Here is a 20,080-nt window from a genome sequence, read left to right on the forward strand (position 1 = left end):
TGTGACAGACCCCACTGGGCATATATCTCACCAGGTCCATCATTTCCCTTCCCGCCCTAGATTTGATGCACAGTTTCAGCTTATCTGGAAAGTGGGGTAAACAGCAGAATTGTACGTTCATATGTGTGTAATGGGGAAACTGTTCTACTGGCGAAACAATGTCTTCTGGCGTTTGCGTGTACTTAATGCCTTCCTCTCCAATCCCCAGACTGCCTGTTTCCGAGAAGAACGGAACGTCCTGGTGAATGGGGATTGCCAGTGGATCACTACATTACACTACGCCTTTCAGGATGAAAACTATTTGGTATATTTTCCAGTTTATTTATGTTCTGTTTAACCCCTTCATCCATGCAGCCATTTTTTGTTTTACAGAACCTGATCAGAGGTTTATGGGACAAGTCTATAGGTTGCCCAAAATTACCGTAAATCGCAGCAATTTTCAGCTCCAACCGGCTCACAAAGGTCACAGTTTTAAAACTCTGGGGTAGATTTATCATGTCTGGTGATAAAGTGGATCGGGGATAATGCAGCAGCTGATCAGCTCCTAATGATCAAGTAATAGGCTGGGTTTGAAAAATGACATATGAGAGCTGGATGGCTGCTGCGTTATCATCCGCCACTTAATGACTACTTCTCCAGGCTTATAACATCTGCCCCCATATCTCTTTGTTAGAAAATCGTTTTCCGTTTTAATACAGCAATGAAAATTAATCTTAATTGCTAGAACAGAAGAATCACACAACATTCAGTTCTGTAACGTAGATTTGGTCATATCTTCACACCCCGTGTGGTAGATGATGGTCTGGACACTATGGTATATTAGTTTCCTGCTCACCATGTATCCTAGGCCTATTGACAGCAGAACTGGTCCCTGATATTGTCCAGCCATTTGTTGTATTGGTTGTCAATTTCAACTTTATTTTAAGTAAATGTAATTTTTTTGTTGCTATGGGCCTGATTTTAGTAATAACTCTCCCACCCCCTTGCACCTGTATTTTGCAGTATTTGGTCATGGATTATTACGTGGGAGGGGACCTCTTGACGCTGCTCAGTAAGTTTGAAGACCGGCTCCCGGAAGACATGGCCAGGTTTTACCTCGCGGAGATGGTGTTGGCCATACACTCTATACATCAGCTACACTATGTGCACAGGTATCCAACCAACTTCTTCTCCAAACTGTCCTACAACTTATCTGAGTACTTATGGGGGGTCAACCCTTGGTTGATCATGTCATTGGTTCGACATGCAGTAGCTCACCATCGACATAAGGTCGACTTAGTGCATGAATGTGCCTTTTGGTGTCTACCTATTCCTTTCAAGATTGTTTGGTTTTTATCCATGTAACATTTCCACCCCTGTAATACCGCTTACAGATCGCAATGCCGGGTCCGAGTCGCCCGTTATACAAAGGGTGACCTTCGTTTAACCCTTCTTATAACCTGCCTCAAATTGCCAGGTTGGTCTACCCAGGTTATAAGCTTTGGTTCTTTCACATCGCACCTCAACGAGTCGGCACGACACCAACCCGGCAATTACCGGAGTCCGAGGTGTGGTGTGAAAGGGATATATAACTCCTGACACACAATAGCTGCTCTCCCTTATCTAACACTATTTAACACTTTATTTGCTATCTATGCAGCTTTGGGGTTGTTTGGTTGAACTGGCCTCGGGTGAGCCCCACACCCTAGACTTGAACCATTAGAATGTTAGGGACTTCCCCGATGAGGAGGTTACCTGTATGTGGGGTGTAAGCTTAGAACCTTGGGCAAGATCCAAATAAGGTATCCCTTATCCTGATATCCAAAAACAGTTGTTGTTTTTTTTTCATACTCCCCGGGTCCCCCAGCTTCTGTCTTCAGAGGCATCCCCGGTTCCAATGATGACGTCACCAGCGCACCCACACACTGCATTATTGGGACCGGGGATGCCTCAAAAGGTAGTCACGGTTGTTGGCGTATACGCTAGGGGACGGCTGAGGACCAGGTGAGTAAAAAATAAAATAAAGATATTCAGAAATCCGGAATACTACTGATCCCGAGCATTTCGTATAAGGGACACTCAACCTGTAGTAATGTTTGAGTAACGCACTTGCATTCCTTCTTTGTGTGTGGCACTACAAGCCTCAGCAGAGCAGCATCTCGTATTGCTTGTAGTTAGGGTGCATAGTCTAGTGCCTTCCCCTATACTCCCATTCATGACGCCAGGACGAACCAGCGCTTCAGGGTAAACCAGCGGTTGTTTTTTTTCTCTTTCCACTAGCGAAAGAGAAAACAATGACCCCCACAGGGTTTTCATATTGATGGTAAACAGAATCCTGCCATTCCTTATTACAGCAGTGCGCTGTGTCACCGTAACACCCACGTCTGCTTACGCTGGAGCCTCCGCTTGTAGACCTTACCATCAATATTTGCACTAGCTGTTATTATTGTGCAATGTCAGAAGCAGTTGAGACGGCTTCGTCCCTGCCAGGACTGCATTCCTCATGGACTTATTTAACACTTTGCCTGCTCCTGGCCTAGGCTTACTTAGCACTTCATTACACAGACAGTCTGCTCCTGTATGGAGGAGAGATAGGTGTCCTTCATGATTATTTGCCGAGCTAGAATTAAAACTTTAATTGTATGTTTGTTCTGATGTGGGAGAACTATTGGTTGTACGTGTTAGGTGTCTGACCGTGGGTCTCCCGTCATGGATGTCCTCTCTGAGAGAGGTTGTTATCCTGGAGTGACTGGGAGAAATACAATTTCAAACAGTCCAGCTATCAAAACATTCCGGTTATTTTTCATATACTTGAAACTCAAATCGTAGGGTAATCAAAATGCACAGGCCACCTTCGAACCGTGTGTAGGGGGGTACTATGCTGTAACTGTAAGGAATAATTATGGGTGCAATGATCCGAGAGCTGGGATGGAATTACCACTGGTGTGGGGGGACTGTGCTGTAACTGTAAGGAATAATTATGGGGTGCAATGATCAGAAAGCTGGGATGGCATTACTACTGGTGGGGGGGGAGACTGCTGTAACTGTAAGGAATAATTATGGGTGCAGTGTACAGAGAGCTGGTATGGAATTACCACTGGTATGGGGATGACGACTGTGCTGTAACTGATCACTGCACCCCTAATTATTCCTTACAGTTACAGCACAGTCATCATCCCCACACCAGTGGTAATCCCATCCCAGCGCTCTGATCACTGCACCCCTAATTATTCCTTACATAGAGCTGGGATGGGATTACCAATGGTGTGGGGATGACGACTGTGCTGTAACTGTAAGTAATAATAATGGGGTGCAATGATCAGAAAGCTGGGATGGCATTACTACTGGTGGGGGGGGGGGGGGGGGACAGACTGCTGTAACTGTAAGGAATAATTATGGGGTGCAATGATCAGAGAGCTGGGGTGGAATTACCACTGGTGTGGGGATGATGACTGTGCTGTAACTGTAAGGCATAATCATGGGTGCAGTGATCAGAGAGCTGGGGTGGAATTACCACTGGTGTGGGGATGATGACTGTGCTGTAACTGTAAGGCATAATCATGGGTGCAGTGATCAGAGAGCTGGGATGGTATTACCACTGGTGGGGGGACAACTGTGCTATAACTGTAATGCTGGGTACACACGGGGGCGATAGGGGCTATAATCGCTGGGAATATGATCGCTGGTGACCATATTGCCAGTGATTGGGAGTGTGCCCTGGCGATAAATCGCCGGATGCGCGCTCCCGTTTTCAGCCCCTTTCTAACCAGCTAATTACCTCTGCGGCACCGCCAGCAGAGGTTCCTTTTCATCAGCGACCAGATCTAGTTGCTGATGCAAAGGAGACACTGGGCAATATATTGCTGAGCAATATATCTCCCCCCGTGTGTACGGGGCTTAAGGAATAATCATGGGTGCAGTGATCAGAGAGCTGGGATGGTATTACCACTGGTGGGGGGACAACTGTGCTACAACTGTAAGGAATAATTATGGGTGCAGTCAGGGCTATTTTTGTGCAGGCTCCAGCAGGAACTGTGGCCCTTATTCTAGTTCACTCTTTCTGACAAAATATTTCTTAGATGGACAAAACCATGTGCACTGCAGGTGAGGCAGGTGTTACTTGTGCAGAGATAATTAGATTTGGGTGGGGTTTTGCATCTGCCTCACCTGCAGTGCACATGGTTTTGTCCATCTAAGAAATATTTTGTCAGAAAGAGTGAACTAGAATAAGGGCCACAGTTCCTGCTGGAGCCTGCACAAAAATAGCCCTGGGTGCAGTGATCAGAGAGCTGGAATGGTATTGCAACTGGAGGGGACTGTGCTGTAACTGATCACTGCACCCCATAATTATTCTTTACAGTTACAGCACAGTCCCCTCCAGTTGCAATACCATTCCAGCTCTCTGATCACTGCACCCATAATTATTCTTTACAGAGAGCTGGGATGGGATTACGACTGATGGGGGGGGGGGGGGTCTGTGCTGTAACTGTAAGGAGTAATAAGGTGCTGGTGGCATTTCCACTTTTGGGTACACTCTTCTTTGACTTTAAACCTTCCTATTGTTTCATGTTAGGAAATTACAGCGGAAAGAAAAGAACACTCTGTACAGTTTTGTTTTTGACATGAGTTCAAGGCTTTGGGAAGCAGTAAATGCAGCCCGGGCTCAGTCATCCTGTCAGACTGAGACCTAATGTTCGCCATCCATCCTGGGCACCCTTAAGCCAAATACAGCAGTGGTCATTATTGGCATCTAACAGGCAGCGTTATGTCTTATCGGTAGCACCGTTGTGGCACCACAACTTTCACTATGCTATATCCAAGTATGCTGGGACTTGAAACCTGGGCCTGTTAGATTTAGGTGCCACAAGACTTCTGAAGGTGGCCTGTGGTATCCGCCACCAAGTTGGTAGCAGCAGATATTCTAGGTCCTGTGGTGGTGCCTCCATGTATTCATGGTTTCTCCAGCACGTCCACTGTCTGATTGAGATCTGAGAGGTTTGGAGGCCAAGTGAACACCTTGAGATGTTTGTAATGTTAATCAGACCATTTCTGACCAATGTTATTGGTGTAGCAAGGTGCATTATCCTGCTGAAAGAGGCCACGGCCATCAGGGAATTCTGTTGCCATGAAGGGATGTCCTAGTAACATCCACATGCCAAGGCTTTCCAGCAGAACATTGGCCAGGGCATCACACAGCCTCCTCCAGCTGGTCTTCTCCACATAGTGCATCACAGTGCCATCTCTACCACATGTAAACAACGCACATGCACCTGGTTGTCCACTTGATGTAAAAAGAAAAACCACCACCAGACCAAACCACCTTTGCTCTATGATCCGTTCTGATGCTCATGGGCCCATTGTAGGTGCTTTCAGTGTTGGACAGTGGTCCGCATGGGTACTCTGACTGGTCTGTTGCATTGCAGCCCCATACGCAACAAGCCGGGATACACGATGTGTTCTGATGTCTTTCCCTCATACCCAGCGTTAACTTTCAACAAGTTGTAATACTTCTATGGTATAGGACCAGAGAGGCTAGCCTTTGCTTCTTCTGCTCAGCAGTGAGCCTTGGCTGCCTATGACTCTAGTGCCGGTTCCCGTTGTCCATCCTTGGTCGGTACTAACCACTGCATTCCAGGAATACCCGCAAGGCAAGTGGAGATACTGACCCGGCCCATGTCAGAGCCGATAAGGGGTGAGCCCTTTTTATTGGGCATCATATACTGATTACAATGATTCGCACAAGCACCCGGGACTGGCCAGTCCCCCTGGTGTAGCCTCGGAAGGTCTGAAATGTGGAAGCATGTATTTGCTTTGCTACTGATCTTCAGCATCCTCCTGTAATGCCCCAGTACTATGAAGGGGCAGATTTATTAATGGGTATATTTATTAAGCCTGGTCAAGTGATAAAGTGGCTTCTGCGTTATCACCAACAACTTTATCACTTCCATCTGCCCCATTTTCCTAATGCATTTTGTACTGTATGGCTATCATTCCACCAATATGTCTCCCTCTTGCTCCTTTTAGGGATATTAAACCGGATAATGTCCTCCTGGACATGAACGGTCACATCCGCCTAGCAGACTTCGGGTCGTGTCTGAAGATGAACGACGACGGAACTGTAAGTTTGTGTTCCTGGATATGCAGAGATATCCTGCCGTGTAGCATGCTCAAATGCAGAAATGTTATCATTTAAAGACATTTGGCAATTACTGTCACCCTAGTTTCTGAACCCGTTTGGGTACTTGTGTACTTTCACGGCTCCCATCGCATGCCATATGTAGTGGCATGCGATGCAATGCGATTTTACCGTGGTTTTATGCATTTTTGGTAAAAATCGCATGCAATCGCATCGCATGCAATGTCATTTTTCACTGAAATTATGGACATGAGTTGAAATCATGTAAAATGCACCCCAAATGTCATTTTTCACACTGTACCACCCCCACTATCAACGCCAACCCGAAGCGTGGCGAGCGGCGGCGGTACGCGTCCTACAACCTTTTCATACCCCCACTATCCACGTCGGCGTGGAGTTGAGAATAGAAAGTGTGGCGAGTGCAGCGAGCCACCGAGCCCGAAGCGTGGTGAGCGTACGCGGATACCTTCACAGGTATCCGTGTCCCCTTGCGGGCTTCACAGGTATCCGTGTCCCCTCGCGGGGCTCGGTGGCTCGCTGAGCTCGCCACACTTTCTATTCTCAACTCCACGCCGACGTGGATAGTGGGGGTATGAAAAGGTTGTAGGACGCGTACCGCTGCCCCACGCAGGCTCGCTGCGCTCGCCACGCTTCGGGTTGGCGTTGATAGTGGGGGTGGTACAGTGTGAAAAATGACATTGCATCGCATCAGATCGCATGCGATGCGATTTTTCCCTGTACGATGCACATCGTGGGAGCCGTGATTGTACACAAGTACCCCCGTTTGTATCCAATTACACTCGGAAACCAATAAGTCATTCTTGCGAAACTAATCTTACTGGTCAATATTTGTCTTACTGGCTCACTGCAGATCTTACAAGGTTACCGTCTCCGTTTATCCAATCACCTGCTTCTTTTTAGGTGCAGTCCTCAGTGGCCGTGGGGACCCCTGACTACATTTCCCCTGAAATCTTGCAAGCCATGGAAGACGGAATGGGGAAATACGGCCCAGAGTGCGACTGGTGGTCTCTGGGCGTCTGCATGTATGAAATGATGTACGGCGAGACCCCCTTCTACGCAGAGTCTCTGGTGGAAACCTATGGGAAGATCATGAATCACAAGGTGACCAGCGACCATTTCTCTTCTGTCCATTCATTTTGCATTGATGAACTTATTAACACTTCTGTTTGCAAGCTTCTTTTAGACAGTCTATTTCTTAATTCACTAGTATTAAAACAAGGACACAAATGCATCCATAGGAAATATTTTGTTTTTAAATAACCCCCACCACGCACACCTGAAGAGCTGACACTCACCGATAGGTCTCCTGTGTACAATCCCTTTTGTAGGAGAGGTTCCAGTTCCCCTCGCACATCGTTGATGTATCGGAATCGGCGAAGGATCTGATCCAGCGGCTGATCTGCAGCAGAGAGCGCAGGCTCGGACAGAATGGGATAGATGACTTTAAAACACACACGTTTTTTGAAGGAATCAACTGGGAGAACATCAGGAATATGGAAGCTCCTTATATTCCCGATGTCAGCAGTCCTTCCGACACATCCAACTTTGATGTGGATGACGACATTTTGAGGAATCCGGTAGGTTTTACAGCTGATTCTCTCTCTGTATATGTACTCCATACAGTCTGCTTGTAAGTGGAGTGATGTTCATCCTAGCAACCTGTCCCTGTCACATACTGTGCAGTATCTCTATATGTACTCCATACAGTCTTCTTGTAAGTGGAGTGATGTTCATCCTAGCAACCTGTACCTGTCACATACTGTGCAGGATCTCTTTCCTGCCTGGTTTGTTCGCTGTTTGAGTTATTCTTGCACACTCTGGTCTGGTTCTGGCTGAGCTACAGATCAGCATGTGCTAGAACCACTCGTGTAGAGAGCGGCATCCTAGTATAGAAATTTGAACCTTTGGTCTGGGGGACACTACAAACAAAGGGGAAGGGGGCTGCTGGGAGAGGGGTTGTAGATGGCACTGTAAGGAGATTGGCATTGAGTGTCCATCCCCCCCCCCCCAGCCATGCACACGGGGAAAACAATTCGCAATCAGTCACCAACAAATGGTTTCTGCCCTGTTCGCAGCACCAAGTCTAAATTTAAATTGCACTGCAATGGTTGTGGGGAGAAAAAAGCCACTGCTGACGTCAACAGCCAGGCAACGTCTGTGTTTTCTGGGGCGCTCTCAGAAACCGCCGACGTGCCGCTTCCATAAGTCTGTCGCCTGTCATTCAACTTGCGAAAGGCCAGCCATGGGTATCCATGGCTGGCTTTGTTCGCATGGATGGCTCGCACATGCACACTGTCAACCGTGCGCATGCGCGGTAGTTCGATTATCACTAGGGTGGTGAATTTGCAGCTTAGCGATGGGGCCTGAATCAGGCCCTACAATGCTCGGTCTTCCTGAAAATGATGGTACACCATGTGTTCTACGTATGCTACCCTGAGGATTCTTTATCCCTGAACTGCAGCTATACTGTGAGCCTAGTAGTTGAACCGCTAACTGCAGATGAGATTGAGTGCGCCTTGCTATCACATGAACGTGCTTTGGGGTTAATGGTCTATAATTTGATTTAAATGTCTTACCACTTGTAATAAGCTGTATTAAATAGTGACAGCGATATTCTGTTTGCACCATTTATTTGCACACCTTTTCCAGATATCCTTTTTGTTGTTGCACAAACCGCAGACTGCGTCGGATTCCCCCAGTTTTACGTTTCTGTGGTGGTAACAGCTGACGCGCTGTATCGTACATCCTGCAGTCTGTGTGCTCGCTCTGTGATGTCCCATACTTGACGTTCATGTTTTCTTATTTCCCTGCAGGAAATGGTTCCCCCCAGTACACACAGCGGATTTTCAGGCTTCCACCTACCTTTTGTGGGATTTACATACACAACGGAGAGGTAAACCTGCTTCACTTCAACAGGCACTGCATTAAAACCTAGCATATTGCGCAGTCATATTGAAGCGATCACTTAATATGATCTTTATCCTCGATCTTGAACGGCATCAATAATTATGTATGGCTGTATGTATTAGACTAGATCAGTGGTTCTCAAACTGTGGGTCCTGACAACCTCAGCATGGGGTCGTGTCTCCATGTTGCTGACCATCAGGCTTATGATTTTTCTAATCTCAAATAGTGATTCAGGGGCAGATTTATTAAGCTCGGTGAAGTGATAAACTGTCTGGTTTTTATCACCGGCCAATCAGTTCCTACATGTGAAGTTACAGGCTTGGTTTGAAAAATGACAGGTAGGAACTGATTGGCTGGTGATAAAAACCAGACACTTTATCACTTCACCGAGCTTAATAAATGTACCCCTCAAGGAGTCTGAAAAATCTGTTGGATTGTCTGTTATTTTAGACTCACACAATGCTGCCAGCTGTCTGCTTACCACACAGGTGATGGGATGACCTTCTGCAGTAACTTGCTGGGGTCCCGTAATCAATTTTATTGTCTAATGGGGTCCTGTCATCAATGTTATTGTCGGATGGGGTCCCGGAACAAAATAGTGTGAGGACCTCTGGACTAGATTGTAAGGGACTTAGTAAGTACTTGGATTTAATGAGTACAATACCACTTCAAAGAGTGGGAACATAAAGGGACCAGATTGTAAATCTTCCTATGAAGAAGTTCTATAGAACATCTATAACCCAGTTCTCTGTAATTGATGTCAAAGTGTCAAAAACCTTATTATAAATCTGATCATGATCAGCAGCGGAAATAGTATCTTATTTGCGGTTACAATTGTATAAGCGCTTAGTGCCCAATTCAGACCTATTTGCTTCGGCCCCTCACATGCGGCTGAAACAGAGGAGAAACCATTCGATGGTTGCTGACCATCGAATGATTTCTGCGGCCTTCGCTCTGAAATGTAAGTCAATACTTAGTTATCAGATGGCCGCTGATCTCCGATTTCGGGGTGGGCGCTAACATCATGTGACGTCAGCCACCCGTCCTAAGCAGGCATCGATACGTGTGTGTTCCCAGGGAATGCCCAGAGTTTTTATGGGGACACCTTGCCCTCTCCACAGGCGTTCGCTCATTTTGACATTATGTGCTGCTTGTATATGAGTAATGAGAATTGCTGGCGTGGAACAGATGTACTCTTAAAAGTTTTGTCCCAAGTTTATTCTAATAATTGTATATTAAGTTGGAATTCAGGGGTGCTTTGTTAAGCCTGCTGAAGTGATAAATTGGAAAGCAGCAGCAACCAATCGCATCCTAACTCATATTACAGGTTGGTTTCGAAAAATGGCAGCAGCTGATTGGATGCTGCGTTATTCTATCAGCAGGCTTAATTAATCTGCCCCATACAGAACAGTGATTTGTGTCTAATTATACATTGTGATCTATTCCTGGGTATATCCGCACTACACATTAGTGATCTGGCCCTTCGCGGTGTTTTAGGAATGGTACACAATGGCTGACTTTTTTTTATTTTAATTGATACCATTTATTTTGCAGCTGTTTCTCTGATCGGGGCTCCTTGAAGGACATCATCCACACGAGTGCCGTTCCCAAAGACGAGGCAGTGCAGCGCGGGCTGGAGAACAGCTTACAGATTGATGCCTACGAGCGGCGGATACAGCGATTGGAGCAGGAGAAGCTGGAGCTGAATAGGAAGCTGCAAGGTTAGTGTTGTCCCGCAGCGCCTGGACGATCGTTCTTTGTAATCACGTTATGTCCACTCATATAACTAACATACGCTGTGATCTTTCTTATGTTACCAGAATCCACGCAGACCGTGCAGTCTCTCCAGGGCTCCACCCGGTCAATGGGGACCTTAAACAGAGACAAGGAAATCCGGAAGCTAAATGACGAGATTGAGCGCTTAAAGAATAAAATATCCGGTAAAGCCTCTGAAAATGAGCACAGTTCTCCAGCGTTATTCATAGTCCGTGCATGCAAGCAAACATTCTGTGCATCGTGACAATGTAGCCACTAGGTGACGACCTTCCACTGCCGTTGTGTCGTAGCTCAGTGCCCTAATTCTATCTGGGAAGCATGCTGTTCAGACGACCCGTATATAATGGTACACTGTGACTTATTCCTGTGTGGTGTTGATCAGTGAATGTCGCATGAATGGAAAGAAGTGAAACAACGATATCTGGATTATTTTCCAGTTTTGATGTTCTCCATGTGTTTCCTGACTACAGAAGTGCACTTAGCAACAGTTGTGTGGACATGTTGCCAATTTATTTAGAATATAATACTTTCATTTAGGATTACGGGCGTGAGATTGTCTTTTACATGCCGGTAGCTGCCGAGACACCTCGTATTTGGAAGCGGCTGGTTATCTGATCAAAGCGTTTATTTAAGATGATTGTCTAATTTCAATCTTTTATTTCTCTCCTGAAGATTCCAATCGCATAGAGCGGCAGCTGGAAGACGTGGTTGCCATGCGCCAGCAGTTGGAGGACTCTACGAGCAAGCTTAAGGGACTGGAGAAGCAGCATAGGACGCTAAGGCAGGAGAGAGATGATCTCCATAAGGTAAGTCATTGGGCGGCTATCACAGTGTTTTCACGCGTAAAAAAAGGGCGTGGCCTTCCTGAGAGGTGCACGGCCCCACCTGCATCACTATTGGGGGCCATTTCTTTGTTACAACTGGGCTGTTCCCAGCTGTCGGAGCCCCCTAAACTCTCCTTTAAATGTGACCGGATTCTTTGCGCACGCATCTATTCATGCGCACCAGCAAGGGAGCTTTTCCAGCGGGGCACCTTTTACCCCTTTAAAAATCAGTCTGGCTGCAGCGGGGAGGTTGCTAAAATAGCTTTGCGTGAAACACTAAAATAATTTTATATAATGTTTTTATGGAAAAACCCTGCTGATTTACCGAGATGAAAGCTGTGAGATTATCAGACAAGGCTGTAAGGCTTTTCGTACGCTCCATGTGGGTCACATCTGTCCTCCCGGACTCGAGTATAAAAGGAAAGTGAGAATTATTTGGAAATGTCCTGTCAAATGTATGAAATAGCCTGGAAAATGGTACATATGGGCTTTATTCTCTAGGAGAAACAGCAGGTATTTAAATAAAAACCACCTTTTATACAGTTTTTTTTTTTTGGAAGGTGGGGGGGGGGGGGTTAGGGTAAAGTTGAAGGCTTGCACGAGAAGAACACGGCCGGGACCTGATGTGCTGCCATTATGGATATAGCCGTATGATTGGATAATTGCGTAGGGGGTGTGTCTAATAACTAACAAGGCCTTGGACTGTCCTAGAAGAGACAACAACAAAAAAAAGCTGTTGGTCCAAGTTTTGCGTCTAGATCTTCACATGACAAAAGTTTGCGCTAAGATGGTTCAAAGGTTTTCACTGCCGAGCGGAAAGAGAATTTAGTCTTCTGTGACTGGCGAACAGCTGGCACTACTCACTCCCCAGTGTGCAGGGGCAGCCGGCATCTCTAGGGAAGCTGGGCAAACCCCTGAGTGATGTAGCTGAGATCTCCATGGGGCCACGTCCCCTTTTCATTAGGGCGTATCCCCCTTTTCGGGCATCCATGCCTCCCATCTCAGGTGTAATATAATGGAGAGTGCGCACCTGGGTGGCACCACATCCGGAGACTCCTCTGGTATGACCACAATGTCTCAGAACCTCAATGATCCAAACTTGGCAAACTTTTTTTAATCATTTGCATGGGCAGTAATGCTGTCATTATAATGATGTATATCTCAGTGACAGTAGTTATGATGCGTAATGCGCAGCTTTGGACTGACGCGCCTAATTCCTTTGGTTTCCGTACAAGCTGGTGAGCACTCACACAGTACTTCCGTGACTGGTTGTGTGACTTCTGCAGGCTGCACGTCCCCTGTCTCACCATAGCAAATCTGATGGGAGCATTTCCTTGCACATAGGAAGATGATCTGCAGCAAGCAAGCCTGCGCTACATTACTTTTATATACTGTATTGATTACTTTACATCCCTTCATCCACTTCTTCCACGTCACCAGCTCCAACATCGTGTTTTGCCCCCCTTGTTATAATGTGTGTGTCTAAATGCCATTAATTCCAGTGCCTCCAACACTGTCCTCAAGACACACTGACCGTTCAGGTGTTAAGGATAGCCTTACTTAAACACAGGTGACTTAATTAGTACCATCATTCATTTTGATTTCAACCATCTAGGCTCAAGCATGGATATCCTGAAGAGCTGGATTGTTAGCGTGTCTTGAGGTCCATGTCGGAGGGGCAATTGAATAGTATTAAAATGTTTATAGTTCTTCTTTTGGAGTGGGAATAAATGCAGATTTCTGCATGTATCCGTCTAGAAAATGGCTGTGTTTTTGCAGAAAATCTGGGTATAAGCAGGTGCAGTCCTGCCGCTGTCTCATTGTAGGCCACATATTTATCTGCACAAAACACAATGTGTGCCCTCAATCTTTAGCTTGCCCTTGTGTAGAAAGCTGGGCCGCATCCGTTCTGCAGTTAATGTTGTAAAAACAAGATTTGGTTTGCAGCATATTTACCGGTTTCTTGCGTTAATCTGCCAATGGTGGTTTATTGATGGATATCATAACCATCCTCAAATAATTATATAATATAAGGCGATACATACTTATGGCATACGGCAAGAATACTGACATTAGAATCCCAACGCTCCTTCCAACCCCCATTCCCCTAACTTTCCTTTCCAGCAGCCTAACCTTCCCAGCTAGTACCGAACACTGCCCCCAACACACACAGGGCTCAGGTCCCCCCCATTAGGACCTAAATCTTATCCCCCTTCCCTGTTCTGCATCCCAACAGTCGGTATTCCCGGCAGTAGTCGGGCTTCCAGGGCCGGATTCGCGTTGGGTAGTTGGGATGTGTCCTGACTGCCAGGTTCTTACCGTATCCCAATATTATATTGTGCCGTAATACGAAAAGTAATCCGATTTACCCATGATGTTGGTCTCTGATAAGACTAAGTGGACGTGCAGATTTCTGTCATGTTCATGCTGTTTCTCTCCTCCTGAAGCAACTGTCTGACGCTCAGGAGAGGCTGAAAGCTCAGACGAAGGAACTGAAAGATGCACACCAGCAGAGGAAGTTCGCCCTGCAAGAGTTCTCCGAGCTCAACGAGAAGATGGCCGACCTCCGTTCTCAGAAGCAGAAGCTTTCCCGTCAGCTCAGGGACAAGGAGGAAGAACTGGAAGGCGTTCTGCAAAAACTCGACTCCATGCGCCAAGAAATGCGGAAGTCCGAGAGAAACAGAAAAGAGGTATCGCATCGTATCTGCTACTTGCTATAAAGTGTCCCGAGTATTAGATGAATGGAATAAAAGGAAAGCCAATCTAAGTTGACTTGACTTTATTTGTGGTTGGGGTTCTAGATGAGTGAGTATAGTAATGACAATCTATTTCTGTGTTTATGGTACCAGCTGGAAGCTCAGTTTGAAGGTGTCACTGCCGAGGCCTCGAAAGAACGCAAATTAAGAGAACACAGCGACAACTTTTCTAAGCAGTTGGAAAGTGAACTGGAAGCGCTGAAGGTGAGAGATCCAATATACGTCCATTGTTCTTGCACCTGTCGTGCCGGTAACAGTCCTAGCATGAGGTCCTAACTTGAGGACAGTCTATTTTCAAGTGTTAGCGATGTTGTCAAGACCCCTCCCGGCCACAGCTTGTCATATGGATGAAGGAAAGTTTATAGGGAAAGGACCTTAAAATAATTCTGCCCTCCGCAGGGAACCACATACCCTACTTCAATCATCATAGGTAGTTTCTGTAAGCATTCCAACTGTCGGTAAGTTATACCATGCCCATTAGATCTAGCTACACACTTCAGCAACTATGCATTTTCGTGTGCTTTTGATATGCGATGTACATGTAGTATACTCGTAGGTGGATTTCTCTGTGCCCAACATCTCCCAGACCAAGTCTGTAAAATCTCTGGTTGGAGAGATTTGTGAACCTCACCTGCATCATTGGCGCTACACATAAAGGGGTATTCAGTGTTTCCTTTTATTTCCAATAGTGGGAAGATATTTTGGACATATCACTGGCCAAACTGCTCCTAACTGTCAAGTAACAGACTGGGTTTGACAAATGGTAGTTGTGGGCTGATTGCCTAGTGATAAAGTACCAGCCATTTTATCACTTCACCGAGCTTAATAAATCTTCCCCTATAATCCTTAGCTTTAGTATATTGTTGTAGTGTTGCCCCCAGCAATAAAGGTTAACATGAGCAGTAAGTTTATCTGAAAGCGCTAAGTGATTTTTTGAACTTTCTTTTGTATGAGCATTAAGTCGTTAGATCAGTCCTCAAGATGAACAAAATCTGATCTAGGTTCTAAGGATTTTAAATAAAAACTGATAATCAGAATACATTTGATTTTCAAAGCACTGTAATTCTTGTGTTTTGACCTTATTGGGTGCTTCTGCTCCTTCTGGTTCCCACACTCTGTCCTCAAGGACCCCCAGCAGTGCTCATTTTCTGGGTCTTCCCACAGCTTCACGAGTGAAATTAGGTCCACCTGCGGATCTTTTAAAATGTGTCATGGATTAATGAATGCACCTGTGCACCTGCCGGGTGACCTGGAAAACGTGGACTGTTGTGGGTCCTTGAGGGTCCAAGTTTGGAAACCACTGCTCTACAACAACCAACCAACCTCTGTGTCTCCCACCAGCTGAAGCAAGGTTGCCGCACCCCTGGGGTGACCTTGGAGCACCAGCAGGAGCTGTCCAAGGTGAAGACCGAGCTGGAGAAGAAAATCTTGTACTACGAGGAGGAGTTGCTGAGGAGAGAGACTTCTCACTCCTCGGAAATAAAGAACATAAGGAAGGGAATACACGACTCCGAGAGCCAGCAGCTCGCCCTTCAGAAAGAGATTCTCATCTTAAAGGATAAGCTGGAGAAGACCAAGCGGGAGAGGTGAGGAGCGATGGAGAGACACCAGTATTCTGGCTATGAGCGGTCTCCTTCTTGTCTGTTTTGCTGTCTCGCAAACATCTGCCGTCTAACACTATCTAGTGTACGCCTTTGTGTCAGTTTACAATGTGTATGGCCTGTGTAATTGTTTTAGTATTGTGACAAAATATTGCCGGTGTACCGTGAAATCGCTGACTAATGATGATGAGTGACCGTCTACTGACTCTTTTCCTTCCTTTATTTCCCAGGCAAAGCGAAATGGAGGAAGCGGTGGGAACGGTGAAGGAGAAGTATGAGCGAGAGAGAACCATTGTTTTGGAAGAGAATAAAAAGCTTACCACGGAGACAGAGAGGGTAGGAACCGGATCATTAACACTTGGCGGTCGCTGGTTTGAAAAATTATGTTTCTCTATCATCCATAAGGGATACTGGGGATTCACTTAGTACTATGGGGTATAGATGGATTCCAAAGGAGCCTGTGCACATAAAACAAGGTGTGCTGGCTCTTCCCCTCTGTCCCCTCCCACAACTCAGTTTAGAATAATGAGCCCTCAGGAGAGGATGCACACTGAAGCTCCAGCGAATTTTCTTCATTTTTTAAAACTTTTATTTATTTGGACATGCGGGGGGGGGGGTGGCTGATACTGGCCTCTTCAGGTGCTGCTCCGACCCCCGCTGCCTGAACACATTCCGGAATGGGTTAGAGTACCGCCTGGCATTGCTCCACGGCGCACATGCCCACAGCTTGCCGCACACCCCTATCATGTCTGAGAACGTCAGAGTGCTGAGCAGAAGCCGGGGGACCCCGCTAGGGGGGTACTCCAGTTAATTTGTGATCTCTGGGGGGTTCCCATAAGCCCACTGCACACACTGGGAGCCTTTTAGGCATGGTTTTACATGTTATCTCTATTTGCCAGTATAAATATTCTCAGTAGCTCTGGAGCCATTACAGGGGGCGGAGCTACCTCAGAGCGGGACCAGCAGTGACTCTGCGCCATTTCCTGCAAGGAACAGCGTGCAGCTTAACCACATGCGATCGCTCTAATGCAATCTGTGGGTGGGGGCGGAGGGGACGCATTCAACGGCAAGGGGTTTTGGGAGAAGGGGCCAGAGGGGACCGCTGGCGGTGTGGAAGAGGACACAGTGGGGGAGGGAAAGGGTCACGGCTCCGTGCATCATCCAGCAGATACTCACATGTGGTTAGTGCGGCCTCAGTCCCCATGCACTGCGTCCAGGTTAGGTGGCAGAATCGTTTAAAACACTGGGCTGCCCTCTGATTGGCTGAGAGAGCCCAGTCAATCAGAGGGAAGCCCAGTTTTTTAAACAATTCTCCCACCACTGCCAACTCCCACCACCCACTAGCTTTATGCTAGCGCTATACTATGCTCCACTGCCCCCTTCCTGCCTCCTTCCATTGCAAGATTACATGCAACAAAGAGTGCAGATAGGACATCGCATTGCGATGTCCTATCGCATCTGATCGCATAAGTGTATGGGCACCATAACACCAGGTTTTCCCCTTCCCCTGCTAAAACTCATGTGTGATCAGTGCAGCCAGGGTAGAGACTAGATCCCCTTCAGTTTTGATTACAGGATGTGATGTTCAGTGAGGGCGGAAGTTGTTAGATGCCCTCACAACTTTTTTTTATTTTATCTGTAATTCACGTAGGTGTAGGTTATTTTGTTTAATTTTAACTGCATTGTACCCTTGCGGGCTCGCACGCTTCGCTCGCCACAGATTTATATTTCCCCTCCTGATATACGTGGACCCAGGGCATGATGGGAAAATTGACAAAACTGAAGGGGATCTAGACACTACCGTGCAGCCAGCTATCTCAGCATAGTGATTCCTTTGGGGAGGAACTTCCTGAACCACAGTGGCTGAGTACAATGTCGGCTATGATGCAGCAAATGCCTCCGCAAATACCTGACACACTGCATCATACTCAACATTACAGGTGTCTGTGGAAGGTCTGCAGAAATCTGACAGACTGGTTGCTTCTTCCTCAGGTGTGAGTTTGGCTCTGACTCCAAGGAGGAGAACTAGCAGGAGGAAGGCGAGGAGGTGGAGCCTGTTTTGAAAGAGGTTTATCCAACTCAGTGCCTCGAACCTCTTATTGTGGCCATCAGAGATGTTACATATCCCTGCTGAGGCGCAGCCATCCTTTTTGTTTACACAGAAAAGGGCTAGTGTCACCTTTCCTGATTCTAAGGATTTGGGTGACCTTTTCAGGAAAGCTTGGGCATCCACAGATAAAACATTCCAGATTCTTAAGCGTCTAGTGTCCACCTTCCCCTTTGCTTCAGAGGGCAAAGGGGTCTAGGAATGCCCACCAGCAGTGGATGCCTTGGTCTCACGCCTGTCAAAAATGACAGTCCTGCCGGTTCCTGGGGCAACCGCCTTGAAGGATGCGGTCGATAGAAAGATTGAGGGCATGATTAAAATCTATTTACACTGCTGCGTGTGTGGCCCAGAGGCCTATAATTGCAGGCTGCTGGGTGACTCATGCCATTATCTCATGGGCAGGTCAATTCAGGAAGGCGTGGCGGGTGGAAAGGCCCTGGTTGATATGACAACCATGGTTAAACACAATCAGGATACCACGCGTGTCCTTTGTGATAACTTTAAGGAGGTCAGCGTCAATTAACACTAGGACCTCCACTATGGAGGTCTCAAAACGATCCTTTTGGCTGCCTATGTGGATGGCTGGTGCTGAATCCAAAAAGAGCATAGAGGCACGTCCCTTTACGGGGGAGTGGCTGTTTGTCAGGGAATTGGACACTTGGATTTCGAAAGCCACGGCTGGAAAATCCACCTTCCTCCCCTCCGCAGATCCTGCCCTTTACCACATAACTGACCCTAAGAATCGCATATATATACGAAATCTAATAAAATTTTTGGGGCCTAGGGGTGCCATGAAAAAATTCTGATACTCTAGGGTGCCGTGATTCAGATTAGGAACCCCTGGTCTATGCACTTAGTCCATGAGAGACATAAAGTACCAACTAACCAGCTCCTAATTGGCCTGTAAAATGGCAGTTTTGAGGTGTTTGGCTGGTACTTTATCACGTCCGATATATCTCCACCCCAGAGTTTCCACTTTGACACAGCAGTTCAGCATTTTCTAATTGATAGTTTGATCAAAGGAAGAGTTTTATTGAAACCACATATACATGATCAGCACCATTGGAGGCCAGTGATACCTGTGGGTCTTCCTGCTTGCAGACGGTTTATAGTGTGTATATGGTTATTAGCAGTACTATTTTTCCTGAAAAATAGGTCCAGGAACTCCAGGTCTGGGTATGAATCAATTAAATAAATAAAATATATTTAATTAGAGCAGGGGTGGGGAACCTGTTTTGTGCCAAGGGCTGTTTGTATGGAGAAAAAATCCTTTGGGGGCCATACGTAAAAATTTCTCTTACAAATTGTCCTGCTGCAGCCGTCCCATGCTCCCTACGGCTGCTGTTGGCTAAGAGGAATCTCGCGAGAACTACCGACCTCTTGTGAGAATTCCCCTGTACTTGACTCACGGCCATGCCATCGGGCGGGTGGACGGGCCACTCAGAACTGCTATGGGGGCCGCATATGGCCCCCGGGCCTGAGGTTCCCCACCCCTGAATTAGAGGTTCAGGAACTGAGTTCCTGCTGGTTCCTGCTGAAAATTACCACTGGTTATTAGGCTTGCCCACAAAGCACTGTGTCTGCCTGCTGTTGTGGCCCAGAGACCTATACTAATATTTATCACAACTCTACAGCTCTGTTCTTTCGTGGATAAACTCACTGCACAAAACCGACAAATGGAAGATGAGCTCCAGGACCTGACAGCCAAGAAGGAATCCGTCGCCCACTGGGAAGCTCAGATTGCAGAGATCATACAGTGGTAAATATCAGTATATCGCGTTTGCCTGTCTCCTATACAGCGCTATGTTACATTTCCCATAGCTATTATTCTGGGGTTATATTAGGTGTGATCTGACAAATAGTCCTAGGCACTGTGTTTTATTATTACTATACTTGTCCATATGTTATACTTCCTAGTGATAATTGTACAGAAATCTCTGGTTCTCTATAAGGGGAATAGACGTGAGCAGATC

At 46.6% G+C, this 20,080-nt stretch overlaps 1 protein-coding gene across 1 annotated transcript in view; it reads left to right on the top strand.

Moving 5' to 3' along the window:
- CDC42BPB (CDC42 binding protein kinase beta) overlaps positions 1–20,080 on the top strand; it is a 145,534-nt gene that overhangs the window by 34,202 nt on the left and 91,252 nt on the right. Inside the window, exons 4-17 of the mRNA XM_083166071.1 lie at positions 209–304; positions 1,003–1,151; positions 6,004–6,097; positions 7,037–7,237; positions 7,465–7,713; positions 8,950–9,029; positions 10,598–10,764; positions 10,864–10,983; positions 11,492–11,625; positions 14,091–14,333; positions 14,493–14,603; positions 15,741–15,985; positions 16,231–16,336; positions 19,742–19,866. Coding sequence (XP_083022197.1) covers positions 209–304; positions 1,003–1,151; positions 6,004–6,097; positions 7,037–7,237; positions 7,465–7,713; positions 8,950–9,029; positions 10,598–10,764; positions 10,864–10,983; positions 11,492–11,625; positions 14,091–14,333; positions 14,493–14,603; positions 15,741–15,985; positions 16,231–16,336; positions 19,742–19,866 — 2,120 coding nt within the window. The remainder of the gene's footprint in view (positions 1–208; positions 305–1,002; positions 1,152–6,003; positions 6,098–7,036; positions 7,238–7,464; positions 7,714–8,949; positions 9,030–10,597; positions 10,765–10,863; positions 10,984–11,491; positions 11,626–14,090; positions 14,334–14,492; positions 14,604–15,740; positions 15,986–16,230; positions 16,337–19,741; positions 19,867–20,080) is intronic.

This window comes from Crinia signifera, chromosome 12, assembly GCF_055691185.1.
Source record: "Crinia signifera chromosome 12, ASM5569118v1, whole genome shotgun sequence".
Taxonomy (NCBI): Eukaryota; Metazoa; Chordata; class Amphibia; order Anura; family Myobatrachidae; genus Crinia; species Crinia signifera.